The 20,873-nt window shown below is 46.4% G+C and overlaps 1 protein-coding gene across 1 annotated transcript in view; it reads right to left on the bottom strand.

Annotated features, from left to right (window-relative positions):
* Positions 1-6,878: 6,878 nt before the first annotated feature.
* LOC120296930 (antigen peptide transporter 2-like) overlaps positions 6,879-20,873 on the bottom strand; it is a 29,470-nt gene continuing 15,475 nt past the window's right edge. The window contains exons 7-12 of the mRNA XM_039318986.1: positions 20,580-20,708; positions 18,792-18,980; positions 17,155-17,328; positions 14,574-14,733; positions 12,869-13,005; positions 6,879-8,314 (exon numbers count right to left, since the gene is read on the bottom strand). Coding sequence (XP_039174920.1) covers positions 8,123-8,314; positions 12,869-13,005; positions 14,574-14,733; positions 17,155-17,328; positions 18,792-18,980; positions 20,580-20,708 — 981 coding nt within the window. The 3' untranslated portion in view covers positions 6,879-8,122. The remainder of the gene's footprint in view (positions 8,315-12,868; positions 13,006-14,573; positions 14,734-17,154; positions 17,329-18,791; positions 18,981-20,579; positions 20,709-20,873) is intronic.

The raw sequence follows: 20,873 nt of genomic DNA, 5'->3' as shown, positions 1-20,873 counted from the left end.
GTGATTTTGGGGCCAGTCATCCTATCCCCACAGGGTTGTTGTGGGGAAAATGGAGGACAAGGAAAGAGCATCTGGTGTATCCACAGCCTTGAGTTCTTCATGGAAATGATAAAAGTGGGATACGAATGGACAAACTCTCTCCCGATCTCAAGGACGTCTGAAAGAAAACAAGGACTTTACTAAAGGCCAGTGGGGTTCAGCCTGACTCTTCTCCAAAATAAAGAATGTCCCAGTGGTGGATAGTAGAGCCTTAGTCATCTCCTTTCTTGGTAACCTTAAGGACTGCGCTTCAAAAACCGGAAAATGATAAGCCAAAAACTAGAGGAAAAAAAATAAATAAATCAATTGGGTGAAAGCCTTCTTTGCCCTTTTCCTGGACTGGACTTAGGACCCTGGACCTTGCCCTGTGAGCATGCTCCTACTCTGCGGACTTTTCTTTGTAATATACGGGCTGTTGTTTGGGGGACTGTAGGTGGCTACCTTCAGGGTGGCGTGGGGGTGGAGCCTTACCGGTCATTGGAGGGCCATTTGTTGGAACATTTCTTGAGAGCAATAAAGGACTCTCTAAAGCAGAGCTGTCAAACTCGCAACATCACCCGACTTTTTTTCCATTGCCAGCAATGGGGTGGGCGTGGTTTTGGCATGACGGATCCGGCCCGTAGGCTGGCTGTTTGACATCCCTGCTCTAGAGACCTGCTTTGCCTTGATGTTTGATAGAAAAGAGGTCTACCCTGCAGGGAGGTTGACAAAAGTTAAGGTTGCAGATCAATGGATAGGGAAATGGAGCCCCCATCGCCACCGAATAAAAACAAGGCTTTTCAACCAGTGGTACGGATACTACCTGTGGTACATTGGCACCTGGCAGGTGGTACGCGACCATCCTAGAAAAGTGGTAGCGGGGGAGGGGAATGAGCTGAAGCGGTGGCAGCACCGCATAAGCCAGAGCGAGAGATGGCTGGAGCTGCAAGGCTGTCAGCGCTCAGCAGAAGTGCCAGAATCAGCGCCAGGGTCCAGCTGGAGCTCAGCGCTGATCCTGGTGCTTCTGCTAAGCCCTGAAGAAGCACCAGTCAGCTGGAAAGCAGCACTGATCCTAGTGCTTCTGCTGAGCCCAGAAGCGCTGATCAGCTGCAATGTTGCAGCATCTCCAGGATCTTTTTATTTACATTCAGATGCTTGGCAACTGATTCAAATTTATGACGGTCACAGTGTCCCAGGGTCATGTGAAGTGACCAAAACTTGCTGCAACCACCCAGTAGATGGGGGGAATAAAAACCAAACACCCCCCCCACCCCCACTGCCAATCCTCAACAGAAATGCTCACAACAATAAAAACTTTGGACAGGAGGAAGAGCGCAGCCAGGCGGGCAGGCAGTTGTCTTGCTCGGCTGTGGCTTGGGGGGGGGCACTTTTTTCAGTGTCATTGTAACTTTGAACAGTCACTAAGCGAACTGTTGTAAGTTGAGGACTACCTGTACTTCATCACTTTTTTCCTTTTGGGGGGGGGGTCATCAAATTTTTGACCCCTTGCTAGGCGACTGGTGGTACTCGGATATTGCCATATCCTAAAAGTGGTACAGTGGGTGAAAAGGTTGAAAAGCCCTGCCATAAAAAAACGTCCAGTTGAAACTGCTGAAGATCTCACAATCTTTGATGCATCTGCCACCAGCCTTTTTACATCTTTGGCTGTGTGTTGTGTTGAAGAGTAGCCCGTGTCAGTCCCAATCAGTTGTTGTTGTTGTTAATTGCGAAGTCGTGTCTGACCCATCGCGACCCCATGGACAACGTTCCTCCAGGTCTTCCTGTCCTCTACCATCTTCTGGAGTCCATTTAAGTTCACACCTACTGCTTCAGTGACTCCATCCAGTCCCCTTCTTCTATTGCCCTCAATCTTTCCCAGCATTAGGCCCTTCTCCAGTGAATCCTTCCTTCTCGTTAGGTGGCCAAAGTATTTGAGTTTCAACTTCAGGATCTGGCCTTCTAAAGAGCAATCGGGGTTGATCTCCTCTAGGACTGACCAGTTGGATCGCCTTGCAGTCCAAGGGACTCACAGGAGTCTTCTCCAGCACCATAGTTCAAAGGCCTCAATTCTTTGAAGCTCAGCCTTTCTTATGGTCCAACTTTCACAGCCATACATTGCAACTGGGAAAACCATGGCCTGGACTATACGCACTTTTGTTGGCAGGGTGATGTCTCTGCTTTTTAGAATGCTATCTAGATTTGCCATAGCTTTCCTCCCCAGGAGCAAGCGTCTTTTAATTTCTTGGCTGCAGTCCCCATCTGAGGTGATCTTGGAGCCCAGAAAAATAAAATCTGTCACTACCTCCATTTCTTCCCCAACTATTTGCCAGGAATTGAGAGGGCCGGATGCCATGATTTTGGTTTTCAGTGGTGGGATTCAAATATGTGAACAGCCAGTTCTCTGTGTGGATGCCACTTCTGGAAGTCCATTCTGCGCCTGGGCAAGAAAAAAATTAGCTACTGGTTCTACCGAAGTAGTGTGAACCGGCTGAATCCCACCGCTGGTCCCAATCCATTTCATTTCCGGGTTTTCTGCAGAACCTTGTTCTTTGTGTTATTTTGATCTTTTTGAATATTTTTTAGGGAAATGTCCAAGTCACCTTATTTTGACTTGAAAGAATTTAGCAGGGATAATTGCACTGGCCAATTGTTAAAAAAGCCTCCTTCTTTGGTAGGTATTTTGCAGCTGATTTCTGTTTTCAAGTAGCTTTTGCCCCATTCATCAGTAACTTCATGCTTATATTATGGAGTACGCATTTCTAAATACTCCTTAATTAGATTTGTTCCTGTCATTTTTCTCCTGAGGAATAGTGTGGTTAATGATCCCAAAAGATGATCTTTTCATTTCATTTCATTTTGTGGAATTAACACGCTGTAATAATCACCCTGAGGAATCACCACAGTAGGTTGTAATTAATGTGAGTTCGAATAAAGCAATATTTAGTATGAATTATCGATTGATAGTTGATAATTTAATGTGCACCAAAATCTAGTCAGTGCACTCAAGATCCCGATGGAGCTCGACAGACTTGAACACTGGGCCCTACCTAACAAAATGAAATTCAGTATAGAGCAAAGTAAGGTTTTACACAGGCAAGAAAAAAACAAATGTATAGGTACACAGATTAGGTGAAACTTGACTCAATAGCGGTAACTGTGAGAGGGATCTTGGAGTCCTAGTGGACAATCACTTAAATATAAGCCAGCCATGAGCAGCAGCCACAAGTCAGTGCAATCCTAGGCTGTATTAACAGAGGGATAGAATCGAGATCACGTGACATTCTAGTACTGCTTTACAGGTAATCCTCGAGGTACGACAGATCATTTAGTGACTGTTCAAAATTACAACAGACCTCCCAAAAGCTACGTATGATCTAGTTTCAAAGTTACGAATTTTACAGAAGCCAACCGGTCATTCACATTTAAAAATGATCTGGTGGCTTCTGTAGAATTCATAAGTTTGCAGAGCTTAGCTATCTCTCCCCCACCACATCCTTACATTTACGGGTCCCCAAAGGCACTGCTTTGCCCCCTGTTCCACCCCTCCCAATCCCTTGCTTACCTTCTGAAGATCTGCAGAACTCAGTGTGGGAAGTCAGCCCATCCCCCCCCGAGAAAGAAATATTTTGGGGACTATTAAAAGGCAGAATATTATATTTCCCCAAAGGAGATTAAAGGCAGAAACACCCCCCCCCCAAGTCTCTCTGCCCCAAATAGAAACCAGGTGGCAGAAATGCAGATGTGATAATCTTGTCAGAAAGATTGGAGCCAGGAAGATGGGATTAGAAAAACAAAGATCTCTAGAATCGACAATCCCTCGCACCCAAAAAAATCTAACACAGGACTTAGTCATCAGCCCCAGGGAAGCAGGATATGACCCTTGGGACATAATAGGATTAACCCACCACCATCAGACTACCAGAAAGGCACGCTCAGACTCGGGTCAAAGTTCATGCCACAGGAACAACCCCAAACAAAAGCTCAAGAAGGTATAAAAACCCACTCCCTACTACATGTGGTCACTTTTTTCCAGAGCCATCTTTCTGTCTGGCTCTCCTCTTCAATAAACTACAACCTTCTTTCTAAAGCAGTCTCCATGTTTGTTTATTCCCAGCTTGGACTGGACCTGATGAAAATTTTACTTTCAACATCAGGATATGGGGGAAGGGAAGGGAAGTACTTGTCTATTCTTGCTGGGTCACACAGAGTGGCTGTTTGAAACCTGACCTGGACTGGTAAAGCAACTCTTCCCCCTCCCTCTGCATCGCCTCTTTAACTCAACACAGCACAATGAGACAAAGTTTGTGCTTTGCAGTTTCTATATTGCCTGGATGAAAAAGCACATTTTAAACCAGAGCTGGAGAAACAGGACTCTACGGAGAACAGGCAATGAAGGGTTAAAAGTAAAAGAAGCCATTTGAAACCTAATCTGGACTCCTGGACTGAGTGAGGCAGCTCTTTCCCTTCCCTCTGCATCACCTCCTTAACTCTTTGAACATGCTGCATGGATGAGGTATCTTTCACTTAATGATTCAATTAACATCCTCCTGCCTTGCGACCAAAATGGGCAGCCTCCATTACTGTCGTAAGTCGAGGATTACCTGTATAAGGCCTTGGTAAGACCATACTTAGAATATTGCATCCAGTTTTGGTTACCACAATATAAAAAAGACAAGACTCTAGAACAGTGGTTCTCAACCTTTTTAATGCCGCAACCCCCAACCGGTCGTAAGTCGAGGACTACTCAACTGGTGCAGCACCGTTTGCAGAATGGGACTTTTGGCGGGCTCAGCAGGGCAGAGACAGCCTGGACAATTCCTATTGGCTTTTGAAAGCCAATAGAATTAGACACTATTCAAGAGAGTCTATTCTATTGGCTTTCAAAAGCCAATAGAATAAAAGGGAGTAGCACAGCTAAGGAAAAGGGGGAAAAAATGGCGGACTGCGTTGTTTGGCGACCCCCGTGAAATGGTCGTTCGACCCCAAATGGGGTCCTGACCCACAGATTGAGAACCATTGCTCTAGAAAGAGTACAGAGAAGGGCAATAAAGATAATTAGAGGGCTGGAGGCTAAAACATATGAAGAATGGCTCCAAGAATTGGGGTGACATGATAGCAGTGTTCCAATATTTGAGGGCTGCCACAAAGAAGAGGGGGGGAATCAAACTATTTTCCAAAACACCTGAAGGCAGGACAAGAAGCAATGGATGGAAACTAATCAAGGAGAGAAGCAACCTAGAACTAAGGAGAGACTTCCTGACAGAATAAACCAGCGGAACGACTTACTTCCAGAAGTTGTGGGTGCTCTGTTACTGGAGGCTTTTAAAAAAGAGACTGGACAACTATTTGTCTGAAATACTGTACGGTCTTCTGCTTGAGCAGGAGGTTGGACTAGAACAGTGATTCTCAACCTATGGGTCAGGACCCCATTTGGGGTCGATCGACCATTTCACAGGGGTCGCCAAGCAGGGCTGTCCGCCATTTTTTCCCCTTTTCCGGCGGGTGCCTTACCTCCCTTGGGCTGGGCCAGCTGGTGGCCCAGCTGGTGGTCGGCCTGCTCCGTCTCTGCTGCTTGCCAGCTACGCCTCGGCCGGCACAAGGGGTGGCACCATGCATGCGCGGCGCTCCTGGGCAGGGAAAGTCCTCAACTTACAACCGGTTGGGTAGTCCTCGACTTATGACTGGTTTAGTCCTCGACGTACGACCGGTTGGGGATCACGGCATTAAAAAAGGTTGAGAACCACTGGACTAGAAGATCTCCAAGGTTTCTTCAAACTCTGTTATTCTGTTAATTCTGAACAGTTGCCATTGGGGCTATAGATACAAATTGTTATATGTGCAAAATGCAGAAATGGAAGGTTCCATTCCAGGGAAGCTCAAAACAAGAAGAGGCTGATTTTGAAGAAGTACAGCAAAGAACAGGAGATAGACAAATATATTCTTTCAATCTTTTGTTACATTTTATTAATAAAATTTAAAAACATACATTTTTTCATTGCCTACTTCCATTGGACTAAAAGCCATTATGCTGTTTCCCATAGAAATATCACTTTCAGTTATACAAATTTGAATGAAGCAACCATTTTGTGGGATTCTGTAACTAAATTAAACAAGACCTATCTGTATGACTTCTATCCAAATACAGATTTGCTAGCACTAAAAGGGATCACCCCAAGCCTGGAAATAAAATGGGGGCTACTTAGGAAAGAAGGTTTATTAATGAGCAGAACAAGTAACAGCATGCAGTTCTGGGACAGCTGACAAAATGGCTGAGTGAGTGGATGGATCTTTATTAAGGCTCTGATTGAGATGCTCCAAGGAGTTGTGCAATGCAGTGAGCCTTGTGTCAATGGTGGTGGGTTAATCCTATTATGTCCTAAAGACCTATGGAAAGAATCCAGAAAAAGAAATATTTTGGGAAATATTAAAAAGGCAGAATATATTTCCTCATAGGATCTTAAAGGCATAATTCCTCCCCCAAGTCTCTCTGCCCCAAACAGAAACCAGGTCTGCAGAAATGCAGATGTGATAATCTTGTCAGAAAGATTGGAGCCAGGAAGATTGGAACTGATGAGATTAGAAAGACAAAGATCCCTAGAATCAACAATCCCTCACATCAAAAAAATCTAACATAGGACATAGTCATCAGCCACAGCCCCAGGGGAGCAGGATATGACCTTTGGGACATAATAGGATTAATCCATCACTATTAGAATACCAGAAGGGCACACTCAGACTCAGGTCAAAGTTCATGCCATAGGAACAACTCCAAACAAAAGCTCAAGAAGGTATAAAAACCCACCACTCCCTACTACATGTGGTCAATTTTCTCAGAGCCATCTTTCTGTCTGGCTCTCCTTTTCAATAAACTGCAACCTTCTTTCTAAAGGAGTCTCCATTTTGTTTATTCACAGCTTGGACTGGACTCTGATGAAGATTTTTCCTTCAACAAATCATATCCTGCCCTTAGAATTTGGGTGGAGGAATGTAATTTTTTAACCCCATCAGCTGTGGGGGCTGAAGGTGTTTTGTTTACGATTAGATTAGCCCAGTCTTTCTTAATAGGTACAAAATATCCATCTCTAAAGACTTGAGGCTTCTACTTGAGGCCTATTAAGAAAGACTGGGGCTGTTTTCTATCTTTCTTAAGATTTTTCTCCATTTCTCCTCTGGGAAAATATAATATCCTGCCTCTTTTAATATTAAGAATAAAGAATATTTTAATCTGGGGAGTCGGGGCTTCCTACACAGTGATACTTTATTTAACAAAACAAAAGAGGAAGCCAAGATGCTGCAACCAATATTAAAAAGGTGTAATAAAAGAGTAAGTTCTATAAAAAGTTATCCCGTGCCAAATTTAAACAAAGGAAAAATTGGCACATTGGTGTGTTTACTAAACAAGACAGTTGCTTGAAAACAGGATTCTGCATTTTCCACAGTGGAGTTTCCAGGGTCCAGGTTGCTACTTAACACAATACAAGAATTGTGCCCAGATAAGAAAAGCAACATCTCCTAGCACAGTGGTGGCGAACCTATGGCATGCGTGCCAGAGGCGGCACTTGAAGCTCTCTCTGTGGGCACACACACCGTCGTCCCATCCCTGCCTCCTCCCATGGCCCTCTCCTCACCAGCAGCCCCACCGGAGGAGAGTCGCCCTTGGGCACAGCCCACGCAAAGCAGCGTAGCCAAGGACATGGTAGCCGGGCAGTGGGGATAAGACTCCGCCCTTGTGCCCCATCGCACGCAGATGATGCTGCAGGGCACAGGCCTAGGGTGTGGCCACCATGGCGCTACTGGGCTGCCTGGGTGATCTGTGGCAGGCCGTGGAGGTGGTGGATGGTCCAGCAGACAGAGCGGGGCCAGGGGTGGGGGGCAGGTTTTGGGTACTTGGTCTCTAAAAGGTTTGCCATCACTGTCCTAGCAAATGGCTGCAATTCAGCCACCCTTGACTAGCCAAGAGCTGACGAACAGTCTACTTTGTCCTTCTGGGTCATTCTCTTCCCATAGGAGAGTGCTGTTGTCTATCTCCGCCACCCATCATGCATTTGCCATCTACAAAATCAGTGGATCCTGTGGCTGCACATCTCCATTGCAACTCCAGAGGTCACTCTGCCTGGGTCCTTTCCACAAGTCTGTAGTAGGGGCCTCTCCAGCCCATCAGCTCCGTGTGAGTCCCCTCCTCCACAACCTCTCCTTCTTCCAGTACCACAATCTTGTCTGCGTTCTCCACCGTTTGCATCCGGTGAGCAATCACCAGCACCGTCAGGGCTCCACGAGTCTGCACAGAATGCTGGATCTGGAGAAGCAATAGCATTTAGACGTATATACCGCTTCACAGTGCTTTACGGCCCTCTCTAAGCAGTTTATAGAGTCAGCATATTTGCCCCCAGCAATCTGGGTCCTCATTTTACTGACCGTAAAAGGATGGAAGGCTGAGTCAATCTTGAGCTGGTGAGGATCGAACTGCTGGCAGTCGGCAGAATTTGCTTGCAATACTGCATTCTAACCACTGCACCACCACGGCTCAAGTGTTAAGAATTATTTCCCATGTTTCTTAGCTAAAACAGTTTTGTTCAAACTCTTTGGGTGCATTTTGTGTGTGCGTGTCTGTGTGTGAGTGTTTGAGGAAGGAGCTGGAGTCAGAAAGTCCTCAGTGTACAAGTATAGAACAGGTCAGGGGTAGACAACCTCGGCTCTTTTATGACTCATGGACTTCAACTCCCAAAATTCCTGAGTCAGCTATGCTGGGAGTTGAAGTCCATGAGTCATAAAAGAGCTGAGGTTGCCTACCCCTGAAATAGGTGGTACCTGGCTCAATGGTAGCAATTGTGAGGGATTTAGGTGACCTCGGAGACAACCACTTAGGTATATGTGGGCAGTGTGATGCACCTTCCAAAAAAGCTAATGCAGTCCCAGAGGGATAGTATCAAGATCACTGAGGTGATAGCAGTGCTTTATACTGCATTGGTGAGACCACATTTGGAATACTGCATCCAGTTCTGGTCAACATGATACAAAGAAGACATTGAAGCTCTTAGAAAGAGTGCAGAGAAAGATGATCAGGGGACTGGAGGCTAAACTTTATGATGAACGATTGAGGGAACCAGATATGTCTGGTCTAACAAAGAGAATAGCAACAGCAATAGCACTTAGACTTATATACCGCTTCACAGTGCTTTACAGCCCTCTCTAAGCAGTTTACAGAGTCAGCCTATTGCCCCCAACAATCTGGGCCCTCATTTTACCGACCGTGGAAGGATAGAAGGCTGAGTCAATCTTGAGCCGGTGAGAATCGAACTACTGGCAGTTGGCAGAATTAGCCTGCAATACTGATTTTTAACCACTGCACCACCACAGCTCATCAACAATGATCCACAGTTCATAAGCAATGATACAGAAGAGATCCTGGGTGGATTCCTTAGAACAGCGGTTCTCAACCTATGGGTCGTGACCTCATTTGGGGTCGAACGACCATTTTACGGGGGTCGCCAAACAACGCGATCTGCCATTTTTCCCCCTCAGGGGGCGGCGCCACGCATGTGCACCACGCATGGGGGCGGCACCGCGCATGCACACTGCGCATGGGGGCGCATCCGTATGACTGGGGGTCGCCGTATAAAAAGGTTGCGAACGGCTGCCTTAGAAGCACCAGAGAGAAGCTCCTTCTGATTTCCACCAAAAGTGCTTCTCCAGCTCTGCCGTAGAACCCACAGTTCCACAGACAGATTTGGCCTCAAGTGTTTTGCAGTCTGGCAAACAATAAAAGCAGCCCCTACATTCATGGTCCTAAAACAGACCAAGTACAGGCAGCCCTCAACTTACCACAGTTCATTTAGTGACCGTTTAAAGTTACAACGGCACTAGAAAAAAAGCGACTTGTGCCCATTTTTCAGAGTTACGACCTTTGCAGCATCGCCAGGATTCAGATGCTTGGCAACTGTCTCCTACTTATGACCGTTGCTGTGTCCCAGGGTCATGTGATCACTTTTTGCAACCTTCTGACAGGCAAAATCGATGGGGAAAGCCCAGATTCACTTAACAACTGGGTTAGTAGCGTATCAGCCGCAGTGATTCACTTAGCAACTGTGACAAGAAAGGTCGTACAATTGGGCAAAACTCACTTGAACAACTGTCTCACTTAATGACAGAAATTTGGGGCTCAGTTGTGGTCGTAAGTTGAGGTCGACCGGCACTGGTTGTCTTCGATTACAACCATTCGTTTAGCACAGTGGTTCTCAACCTGTGGGTCGGGACCCCATTTGGGGTCGAACGACCATTTCACGGGGGTCGCCAAACAACGCAGTCCGACATTTTTTTCCCCCTTTTCCTTAGCTGTCCTATTACTCCCTTTTATTCTATTGGCTTTTGAAAGCCAATAGAATAGACTCTCTTGAATAGAGTCTAATTCTATTGGCTTTCAAAAGCCAATAGGAATTGTCCAGGCTGTCTCTGCCCTGCTGATCCTGCCGAAAGTCCCATTCTGCAAACGGTGCTGCACCAGTTGAATAGTCCTCAACTTACGACCGGTTGAGTAGTCCTCGATTTACAACCGATTGGGGGTCGCGGCATTAAAAAGGTTGAGAACCACTGGTTTAGCAATTGAAGTTATGACAGCCCTGAAAAAAAAGGATTAATGGCTGGTCCTGAAACCTCACAAAATTTCTTGAAAAGGAAGGAGGCAGAAATGAGAAGGGAAGGCAGTTCATGTCCATCATCTGCAATCTATAATCTGTAACCAGCACAAAGGAGAAGTTGAGCTGCCCGCCATTTTCATCTCCCTTCCCAGCACCACAATCATGTGGGCATCATTGACATAGGAATACTATCCAAATGGCTGGCTCAGGAATTCTGGGAGTTGAAGTCCTCAAGTCATAAAAGAGCCAAGGTTGCCTAGCCCTGCTGTATCCAAATGGCTATCTCAGGAATTCTGGGAGTTGAAGTCCACAAGTCATAAAAGAGCCAAGGTTGCCTAGCCCTGCTGTATCCAAATCTTTGATTTCTTCCTATAACACTGTTTTGTAGGCTACATTTTAGGCTACAATTAGTTTGATCCAGCAGTCAAGGCAACAGGCTAAAATGGAGAAGACTGTGATACTTAGTCCATAAAAGCCGGTGACTTGACTTTGGGCCAGTCACTTTCTCTCCGCCCAGCCCACCTCACAGGGTTGTTGTTGTGGGGAAAATAAGAAGAGGAAAGTGTATTATCTCTGTTCGCTGCCATGAGTTACTTACAAAGTTACAGGAGAAGGAAGGAAGGAAGGAAGGAAGGAAGGAAGGAAGGAAGGAAGGAAGGAAGGAAGGAAGGAAGGAAGGAAGGAAGGAAGGAAGGAAGGAAGGGAGAGAAGGAGGGAGGGAGGGAGGAAGGAAGGAAGGAAGGAAGGAAAAAAAAGAAAGGAGGAAGGAAGGGAGGGAGGGAGGAAAGGAGGGAGGGAGGAAGGAAGGAAGGAAGGAAGGAAAGAAGGAAGGAATATAAAAACAAATAAATAAATAAATACATTTGCTGTTTTAATTTTATGTATGGTAGGCTTGTCAGTTGCTCAGTCAGTTGATGACCAGAATGGCAAGTCAGGCTGGTGAAAGCAACACAGGTAGTCCTTAACTTACGACCGTTGAGGACAACCTGTAAATATATTTGTAACTGCCTTCTTCTTTACTTCCTCTTTTGCCGCTTCGGGTCTTGAGGGATTTATAATAATAAAATACAAATATATAAATAAATTTATTTATTATCAATCAATCAATCAATAAATCAATCTTGTTTTTATATACTATTTTATAAAATATATTTTATATTATTGTATAATATGCATTATTATAAATAAATACATTTATTTATTTATTTATATGTATAATATATAATAATATAAAATATATTTTATAAAATAGCATATGAAAATAACATATAAAAAATAAAAGAAAAATACACACTTTTTGTGGAAATAGGCACGATGTTCTCTTAGATCCATATTATCTGGCCACGGAGGGGCTACTATTATTAAACGTAATTTTCACTGTTCATAAGCCAGTAGTCCTCTAAGACAGTGTCCCCCAACGTTTTGGGCACCAGGGACCAGTTCCATGGAGAGATTTTTCCGTGGACTGGAGAGGTATGTTTTTGCGTGCTGCCTACATCCCGCGGATGGGGCTTCACTTGTTTGTGCGGACCACTTGCTGGCATGCTGCAGCCCGATACCATTCCACGGACCAGGAGTTGGGGACTCCTGCTCTAAGGAACCGAGAGGCAGATCATAATAACCCCCAGAAGACAAGCAGATAAAAGATAAATCAACATAAGAACTCTAAATTTATCATATCAGGGGATGGCACCAGATTTTAAAGCAGTGGTTCTCAACCTGTGGGTCGGGACCCCATTTGGGGTCGAACGACCATTTCACGGGGGTCGCCAAACAACGCAGTCCGACATTTTTTTTCCCCTTTTCCTTAGCTGTACTACTCCCTTTTATTCTATTGGCTTTTGAAAGCCAATAGAATAGACTCTCTTGAATAGAGTCTAATTCTATTGGCTTTCGAAAGCCAGTAGGAATTGTCCAGACTGTCTCTGCCCTGCTGAGCCCGCTAAAAGTCCCATTCTGCAAACAGTGCTGCACCAGTTGAGTAGTCCTCGACTTACAACCGGTTGGGTGTCGTGGCATTAAAAAGGTTGAGAACCACTGTTTTAAAGTCTATTTATCCCCAACATCAACTTGGAAGAAATTATGCCGTTTCCAGTTGAATAAACCCAGTTTTTCCTGCTCCGTTACCTCACAGAAATCCAGATTAAGTCCAGAGCCCCTGAACCAGCTCAGCCAGGGTCCACCCCCAAATCCCCTCACAAGTCCCCAGCACATACTGCAGCTTCGCTCTCGGGGTCCAGGGCGCTCGTGGCTTCATCCAGCACCAACACTTTGGGGTCACGGATCAGGGCCCGGGCGATGGCCAGCCGTTGCTTCTGCCCCACGGACAGCTGGCCCCCTTTCTCCCCCACCTCTGCAGGAAGATAAGCAAGATAAGATGGAGGGGAGATAAGCAAGAAAGATGGAGGGGAGCAAGACAAATCCATCCCTTAAATCTTGTTGCCCCAAAGAGATAGCAAAGCCATCAGCTTTGGGATTGACAAATCAATGAACACCCCTACTTTACAAAGCAGGAGAACAAGGAGAATAAGGACTTGAAAAGGAAACTGTAGTATTAGATCACAAGCAAAATGTAGGCCAATTACAATGAAACAAAGTGAAAATTATGATCAGCTACGGCAATACAGCACATTTCCCCTTTATCAGAGGATGTCACAGGACTGCATTGCTTATTGATGGCAATCCAAGGGCTGTCTTTAACTGAATCTCACTGATCATTAGGTGAGGACTTCCTCACCAGTTCCTGATGGCTTCTCACAGCCAAAGTTCGTGGGGAACACAGCAGGAATTTGCAGTTTGGGTGTCTCGCAGGCAGGCAGGCAATTAAGTAGTTGCTGCTGGGTGGGGTGTATTTGTGTGTAGCTTCAGCAGTGTGAGTGAGGGATAGGACTGGCCCCTGCTAGATGGGGGAGGGAGGGTGTGTGTGTGTGGGTGGCCACAGCAGTACATGCTACATTTTCTGGTTCCTAGGATGGCTTATGCCAGGTGGAGGAGACTTATCTCTGACTTGTAACCTTTCCTACTGGCTTCCCCATTGCCTTTGCATGTGGGAAGGCGGCAAATGGTGATGATTTGATTGTGGAGTTTGGAAAGGCCAGGGGCTGAGGACAATGCTGTCCCAGGCCCCTCAGGCATTGGGGAAGGATGTCGACCGGACGAAGAGCTGCCTGCGTTCAGATACACGGAAGATCGGCTGCTGACAGACACTGGTGCCAATAGGCAGCAGATCCCCTCTGATGAAGAACAGCTGCCTCCCCCGCTCGATCCAAGGGCACGGAGAGTGGACCTTAGGAAAACTCAGGGAAGGGCTGCGAGGTTAACTCAAGAGAAGGTCACTCACAAGGAACACCTGGAGTGGATTGACTTAAAAAGAAGTGGTGGGGAGTTAACCTTTGACAGGAACAATTGTTTGCTTTGGCTTACACTCCTCCGACTTTGACTCGTGACTTGCCTGGAGAACTGCCTTCTGCCTTGTGCCTTGCCTTTGCCCTGAGGACCGCCTTTCGTTTTGTGTCTTGCCCTTGCCTTGTGGACTACAGTTTGCCTCATGGGTGCGCTTAACCGGTGGACTGAACTTAGGACCCTGGACTTTGCCCTGTGAGCATGCTCCTACTCTGCGGACTTTTCTTTGTAATATACAGGCTGTTGTTTGCGGGACTGTGGATATGGTGATTTTGGGTATGGTGTAACAACCGGAACTTCAAGGACTAGTTGTAACCACCATTTGTTTAGTGCCATCATAATCTGAAACGATGGACTGAACGAAGGAATAAGCGTAACTCAAGAGCCACCTTTCTACATTGTAACAATGCAAGCAGGATTTCACTTCGGGGGAGCCAAGAATCAGGACTGGTGGGTTTTCCAGGGGGAAAATGGACCTTTAAAGGATGAATCGAAGGGAGGGAAATGGATTTTGCCCACCTGCAGTGAAGCCTCCTTCCAGCTCACGGATGAATCCCAGGGCATCAGCTTCTTTCGCTGCTTTGCTCACGTCTTGCTCACTGCAGCCTTGCAGGCCGTAGGTGATATTGTCCCAAATGGACCCGGAGAAAAGGACGGGCTCCTGGCCCACTAGGGCCACCTGCAATTGGACAGGGAGGCCTATCAGGACAAGGCTGTGCTGAGGGAGAAACTCCATTGATCTTCCTCATCAAGCACCTTTCCAGGGTGGAGCTGGTTAATGCTCAAGGTTGATGCTCAGAATGTGCAGAATTCAGAATAACAGAGTTGGAAGGGACCGTGGAGGTCTTCTTGTCCAACCCCTTGCTCAGGCAGAAGGCCCTATTACCATTTCAGACAAACAGTTTCCCAATCTCTTTCTAAAAACTTCCAGTGTTGGAACATGCACAACTTCTGGAGGCAAGTTGTTCCACTGATTAATTGTTCTCACTGTCAGGAAATTTCTCCTCAATTCTAGGTTGGTTCTCTCCTTGATAATAATAATAATAATAATAGTAGTAGTAGTAAAGTTGGAAGGGACCTTGGAGGTCATCTAGTCCAACCCCCTGCTCAGGCATGAAACCCTACACCATTTCGGACAAGTGGCTGTCCAGTCTCTTCTTAAAAACTTCCAGTGTTGGAGCATTTACTGCTTCTGTAGGCAGGCTGTTCCACTGATTAATTGTTCTGACTGTCAGGAAGTTTCTCCTTAGTTCTAGGTTGCTTCTCTCCTTGATTAGTTTCCACCCGTTGCTTCTTGTCCTGCCTTCAGGTGCTTTGGAAAATAGCTTAATTCCATCTTCTTTATGGCAGCCCCTGAGATATTGGAATACTGCTATCATGTCCCCCCTTGTCCTTCTCTTCGTTAAACTAGACATGCCCAATTCTAGCAACCGTTCCTTATATGTTTTAGCCTCCAGTCCCCTAATCATCTTTGTTGCTCTTCTCTGTACTCTTTCTAGACTCTCAACATCTTTTTTACATCATGATGACCAAAACTGGATGCCGTATTTCAAGTGTGGCCTTACCAAGGCATTGAAGAGTGGTATTAATACTTCACGTGATCTTGATTCTATCCCTCTGTTAATGCAGAACAGATTAGTTTCCAATGGATTAGTTTCCATCCATTGTTTCTTGTCCTGCCTTCAGATGCTTTGGAGAAAAGCTTGACCACCTTTTCTTTGTGGCAGCCCCTGAGGTATTGGAACACTGCTATCCTGTCACCTCTAGTCCTCCTTGTAGTGAATCTTACGTGCAGATATACGATTCACTACATCTCCCAACTGTAGACCTTGAGCTGTTATCTGCTCTTCTTTGGAGACAAAGTGGCAATACCCAGCCAACCTCGCCTGATTTTGAAAGCTAAGTAGGATCATGCTTTGTTGGCACCTGGATGAACTCCAGGTCCGTGGCTAGACTAGGAAGGTCACCAAAACAAATCACATCAGGGGATAACATTTACACTGTTGCCAGAGAAACGGTGCAGCCACAGTCCTAGATCACAAGAGATTCTCATCTTTTATATGAACCAAGTGTGCAGAATTTCCTGAATGCCGCACCTTTTTACTTATCAAGCAACACAACGAATCCAAAGCCTTTGATTCTAGGCATCTTTTACTACCTTCTGCACCAGAGCAGATCTGAGCAACTTTGGAGATTTCAAGCATCAAATTGGTGGTTCACAAAGTTGCCTCAATGGCATTGCGTTCACCATTCACTGGGGCATTTTTGGATGTCAATAACCCAATTTCTGAAAGCCAGAGGCTCTTACCCTTTTTTTTTTGAGACAGGAAATGCATTGAAAGCACACTGTAGGCCAGTGATGGCGAATCTTTTAGAGACCGAGTGCCCAAACTGCAACCCAAAACCCACTTATGTATCGTCGAGTGCCGGGTAGGTGTGGCCCATCGGCTGGGTGTGGCCCATTGGCTGGATGTGGCCAATTGGGTGGGCGTGGCTGCGGTGGTAACAGCAGACTGGGTGGGACTAAAAAGTTCAATCAATCAATTCCAACTTTGCAAGATCTTTTTTTCCCCGCGAGAAGTTGAAATTGACTGATTGAACCTTTTTTTTTTGTACATGGCGGCAGAGGCCTAAAGCGAAAAGGTTTTATAAAACCCAGCTGAAGGCCTAGGACTCGGGTGACGGTGCGCGTGCCCACAGAGAGGGCTCTGAGTGCCGCCTCTGGCACCCGTGCCATAGGTTCGCCACCACTGGTGTAGGCCATAACAATTAGAATTTTAAAGCACAAGCACAAAAAAATACCCAGTCAGTTCCAGCCAACTCCTTCTAATATCATGTGGTCCTGCCTACTCTGCATCACCCCCCCCCCTCTGAAAACATCACCAAGTGTTGCCCATCAACCACCCAAGGAGACCCAGGCCTCATCCTGCAGGCAATGGGGCTGGTCTCATCCAAACTGTGTGGCCTAACATTTCTTCACTCTCCATCTTCCTTGCTGAATGAACCCCCATTCTAGTGCCAAGAGACCCAAATGTTTCAGTCAAAGCCAAAAGCTGCCTTCACCCACTGCTGCTCCCAACCAGGCTGGCCCCTCCCTCACCTGCCTATGGAGATACTTGTGTTCATATTTCCCAACTGGGACTCCGTCCAGCAGGACCTCCCCAGACTGGGGTTCGTAGAAGTGCTCCAGGAGGGCGACGCAGCTGCTTTTCCCGCTGCCGTTCAGGCCTACCAACGCCGTCACTTCCCCAGGGCGAAGCTCAAAGGAGACATTCTAGGGCACAAGGAGATGCAAATGCATGCAAAATGTAGCAGGGATATTCAGTGTGAATGAATGCACATGAAAGCCAGACATCAGCAACCCGATCCACACCTTAAAAAGCCACACATAACGGGTACCCTATAAATACCACATACAGCCCAAAGGACACACTCTGCTAGAGAGATGGTCCTTGAGGATGGGCTCCAGTAAGAGTCCAAAAACTCGGAAGACGAAACCTCTGGTCCCGGTGACCGACCCAGATTTGATCCTGCATATCTAGATCCTACAATCTGAGTCTCCTACAGCAGCATTCCCTAACCTTTCCAGGTTGGCAATAGGGGGAGAAAGAGGAAATGGTTTGTGGGAGGGGCAGGCACATGTGCGTGAGGGGGGCTACTAGCGCATGTCACTCGTGCAAGTGGGGCTCTGAGCACCTGCCATTCATGCAAGTGGGGCTGTGAGCATCTGCCACTCGTGCAAGTATGGCTGCGAGCACCAGCGCCTGCCACTCATGTGAGTGGGGCATGTGTGTGTGTGTGTGTGTGTGTGTGGTCATTCATACAGCCCAGTTGTGAATAGGCCACAGCCCAGAAGTGGGCCGCAGCCCACAGGTTGAGCACCCCGTCTCACAGTATAGAAACTTATTTTGTCTTTCTAAAGACCTTTAACGTCTCAACTGTCTTCCTTCCAATGTTCTTTAATGAAAGTGAAACGATGCTGGTCAACCCACTTGACTAAGTTACTTAAAGCTTTAGCAACTGCATTTGAGTGATGCACTGGTGGCATGGTGGCGCAGTAGTTAGAATGCAGTATTGCAGGCTAGTTTTGCCGACTGCCATCAGTTCGATTCTCATCAGCTCAAGGCTGACTCAGCCTTCTATCCTTCCAAAATTGGTAAAATGAGGACCCAGGTTGTTGGAGGCAAAATGCTAAGTCGGTAAACCTCTTAGAGAGGGCTGTAAAGCATTGTGAAGCAGTATATTAAGTCTGTGACTGAGTGCCCCAAAACTGCTCTGACCCCCTGCCCTGCCCCGCTCCGCCCCCTGCCCTGTCCACTCTGCCCTTGTCCTGCCCCACCGCCATTCTGTCCCCCCACTCTGCCCCAACCCTGCCCGCCCATAGGGCCACCCACTGCCTCCATAGCCCTCCACAGCAGATCGCCCAGTTGGCCCTGTAGCGCCATGGTGGCCACACCCTCCGCCCATGCCCCGCAGCATCATCTGCGTGTGATGGGGCATGAGGGCGGTCCCTGCTGCCCAGCTGCCATATCCTTGGCTGCGCTACTCCGCGCCCGTGGATGACTGTCCTCGGGGGAGGCTGCTGGTGAGGAGGGGGCTGCGGGGGAAGTGGGACTGGGGCAACGGTGCACGTGCCCACAGAGAGGGCTCTGAGTGCTGCCTCCGGCACGCGAGCCATAGGATCACCACCACTGGTCTAGGTGCTATTACTATTACTATTGCTTTCCCATACGGTACCTTCAGGACCTGGATCTCGGGGCGGGAGGGATAGCAGAAGGAAACATTTTGGAAGGAGATGCATCCGGAGAGGGATTTTGGAGACATTGTCCCTTCTGTGCTGACAGAAGGTTTCTGGTCAAGATATTCAAATACTTTTTCTGCTGCGGCCACATTGCTCAGGGCATCCCCGTAAGCGTAAATCAGGCCCTGTGGGAGGAAAAGGAAAGGGCAGCAATGTGAAATTTGCAATTTCAGCCAAGTTTGTCTGCAACTTTGAACTTGCAGCTTGGTGCAAATTGCTGGTTTCTGTTCACAAATGGCCACATTTCTTTCTAAAACAGAAAACTCACAGGAATTTGATTTGAAATCTGGAACGTCCTTCAATTCCTTAAAAAAAAAACCACCTTGCAAATGCCCTCAAAGTTTTATTTTTGGAAAACAACATTTCTGTGGGAAAATAACTTAGAAGGAAGAAACAATTTGGACAAAACCAGAAGCACCAACCAAATTGATAATGTACGCAGCAGCATTTTTTTTTTTTAAAAAGTGTTTCTAAAGAAGTTTTGTTCTTTTGTTTCTGCTTATTTGCTATGTTGAGTTGCGTGTAATGCCTATCTTTCTGCAAAAAAAAGAAATCCAGTGTTCCTTTATCCAAAACCAAAACCAAAACCATTTTTTAAAAAATCTATAAAGGGAGAGACAATTTGGTGTTCATCAGCAGCTCCATCTCTATCCCTTCTTGCCACTTGGAACCTGCAGCAGCTTCTCAGCTCCAAGTCACTCAAATGTTCTCCAAATGTCATTTCATGTCAGACCTGCCCCAGCCTGATCCCTTAGGGAAGAAAAACCCTCGACTCCATTTAGCTGAAGTGAAAGGTACTTTTACTAAGAGATGCTGCTTGCAGTAAAGTCAGGAAGAATCTGAGTTTCCTGTGCAACAAGACAAAGCTATTTCCTTCAGTCCCCCTCACGCCATGACCAATCCAAATGTCGCCAGCCAATGCAATGTCGCCGGGATGTTTTGGGAACACTGAGGTTTTTGGGCTGGTAACTTTCCATACTGAGGGCAAATGGCCTTGAAGACACCTAGGCACGAACCGTCTCATGGTGATCTGCTTTTCTTCAGCTGTCAAGCCCCTCCCAAATTCCAACACAAAAATGCATACAGGTTTATTGCCCATTTGTCCCCCCCACATGCCTTTGATGGCAGGACGCCAGCGCAGCACCAAGCTGAAGATGATGGACCTGACATTTCAAAACAATCATTACATACAGTCCAACATATGTCGCACAGGCCTACACAAACATCAGTAACTCCCACAAAATGAAATTGGTCTTAAACAGACCCAGAACTGAAGCCTAGATCTATAAGTAAAATTAAATATAGTTCAACACTAAAATTTGACCACCTCATAGTGAATGGAATTGCTGGAGGGAAATGTATTTTAGTTCTTAAAAAGGAGAGTAAAAAAGAAAGAAACAAAGCAAGAATCCAACTGTAGGGTGTGATGAAGGGTCAAATGAACAGAGGTATGAGGAACATGGCAACCACCGAACGACCCGAAGTGCCAATAAACAAGAATATTTGTAGCTCAGGGTTGACACGAGGAGTCCTTGGGGCTCTCTGAACTTGCTTGTTTTCTTGCAGACGTTTCATTACCCAAACTAGGTTACATCATCAGTGCTGTTACCTAGTCTGGGTAATGAAATGTCTATGAGAAAACAAGGAAGCTGAGAGAGCCCCAAGGACCCCTCAGGTTGAAATGCTACAGAAGAAAACATTTTCAAATCTAAGCGTTCACTAACCTGTACACACTGCCCTATGTTTGTCTGGTAGAGGATGAAGGAGACCAAGTTTCCTTCGGTCATGAAGCCAGTGAGGATTTGCTGGTAACCACAGTAAAGCAGGATCAGCTTCATGCTCAATTGGAGGACCTGGAGTGAGAGAAAAATGGTAGGTCATGGCTGAGAATCCTGCTTCTCTCTCACGCCATGGTGTCTTCTTACTTCTTTTGGGTGGGGCTATGAAACATGTTTTTAAATGCTCTTCCATTCTGCAGACATTTTTTGGCAGGGTTCCGATTTCTGGGCAACAACCAG

This window comes from Crotalus tigris, unplaced genomic scaffold (assembly GCF_016545835.1).
Source record: "Crotalus tigris isolate CLP2741 ecotype Arizona unplaced genomic scaffold, ASM1654583v1 scf7180000021814.131923, whole genome shotgun sequence".
Taxonomy (NCBI): Eukaryota; Metazoa; Chordata; class Lepidosauria; order Squamata; family Viperidae; genus Crotalus; species Crotalus tigris.
The sequence above is the reverse complement of the archived record's forward strand: the minus strand, read 5'-3'. Positions and strand labels throughout refer to the sequence as shown.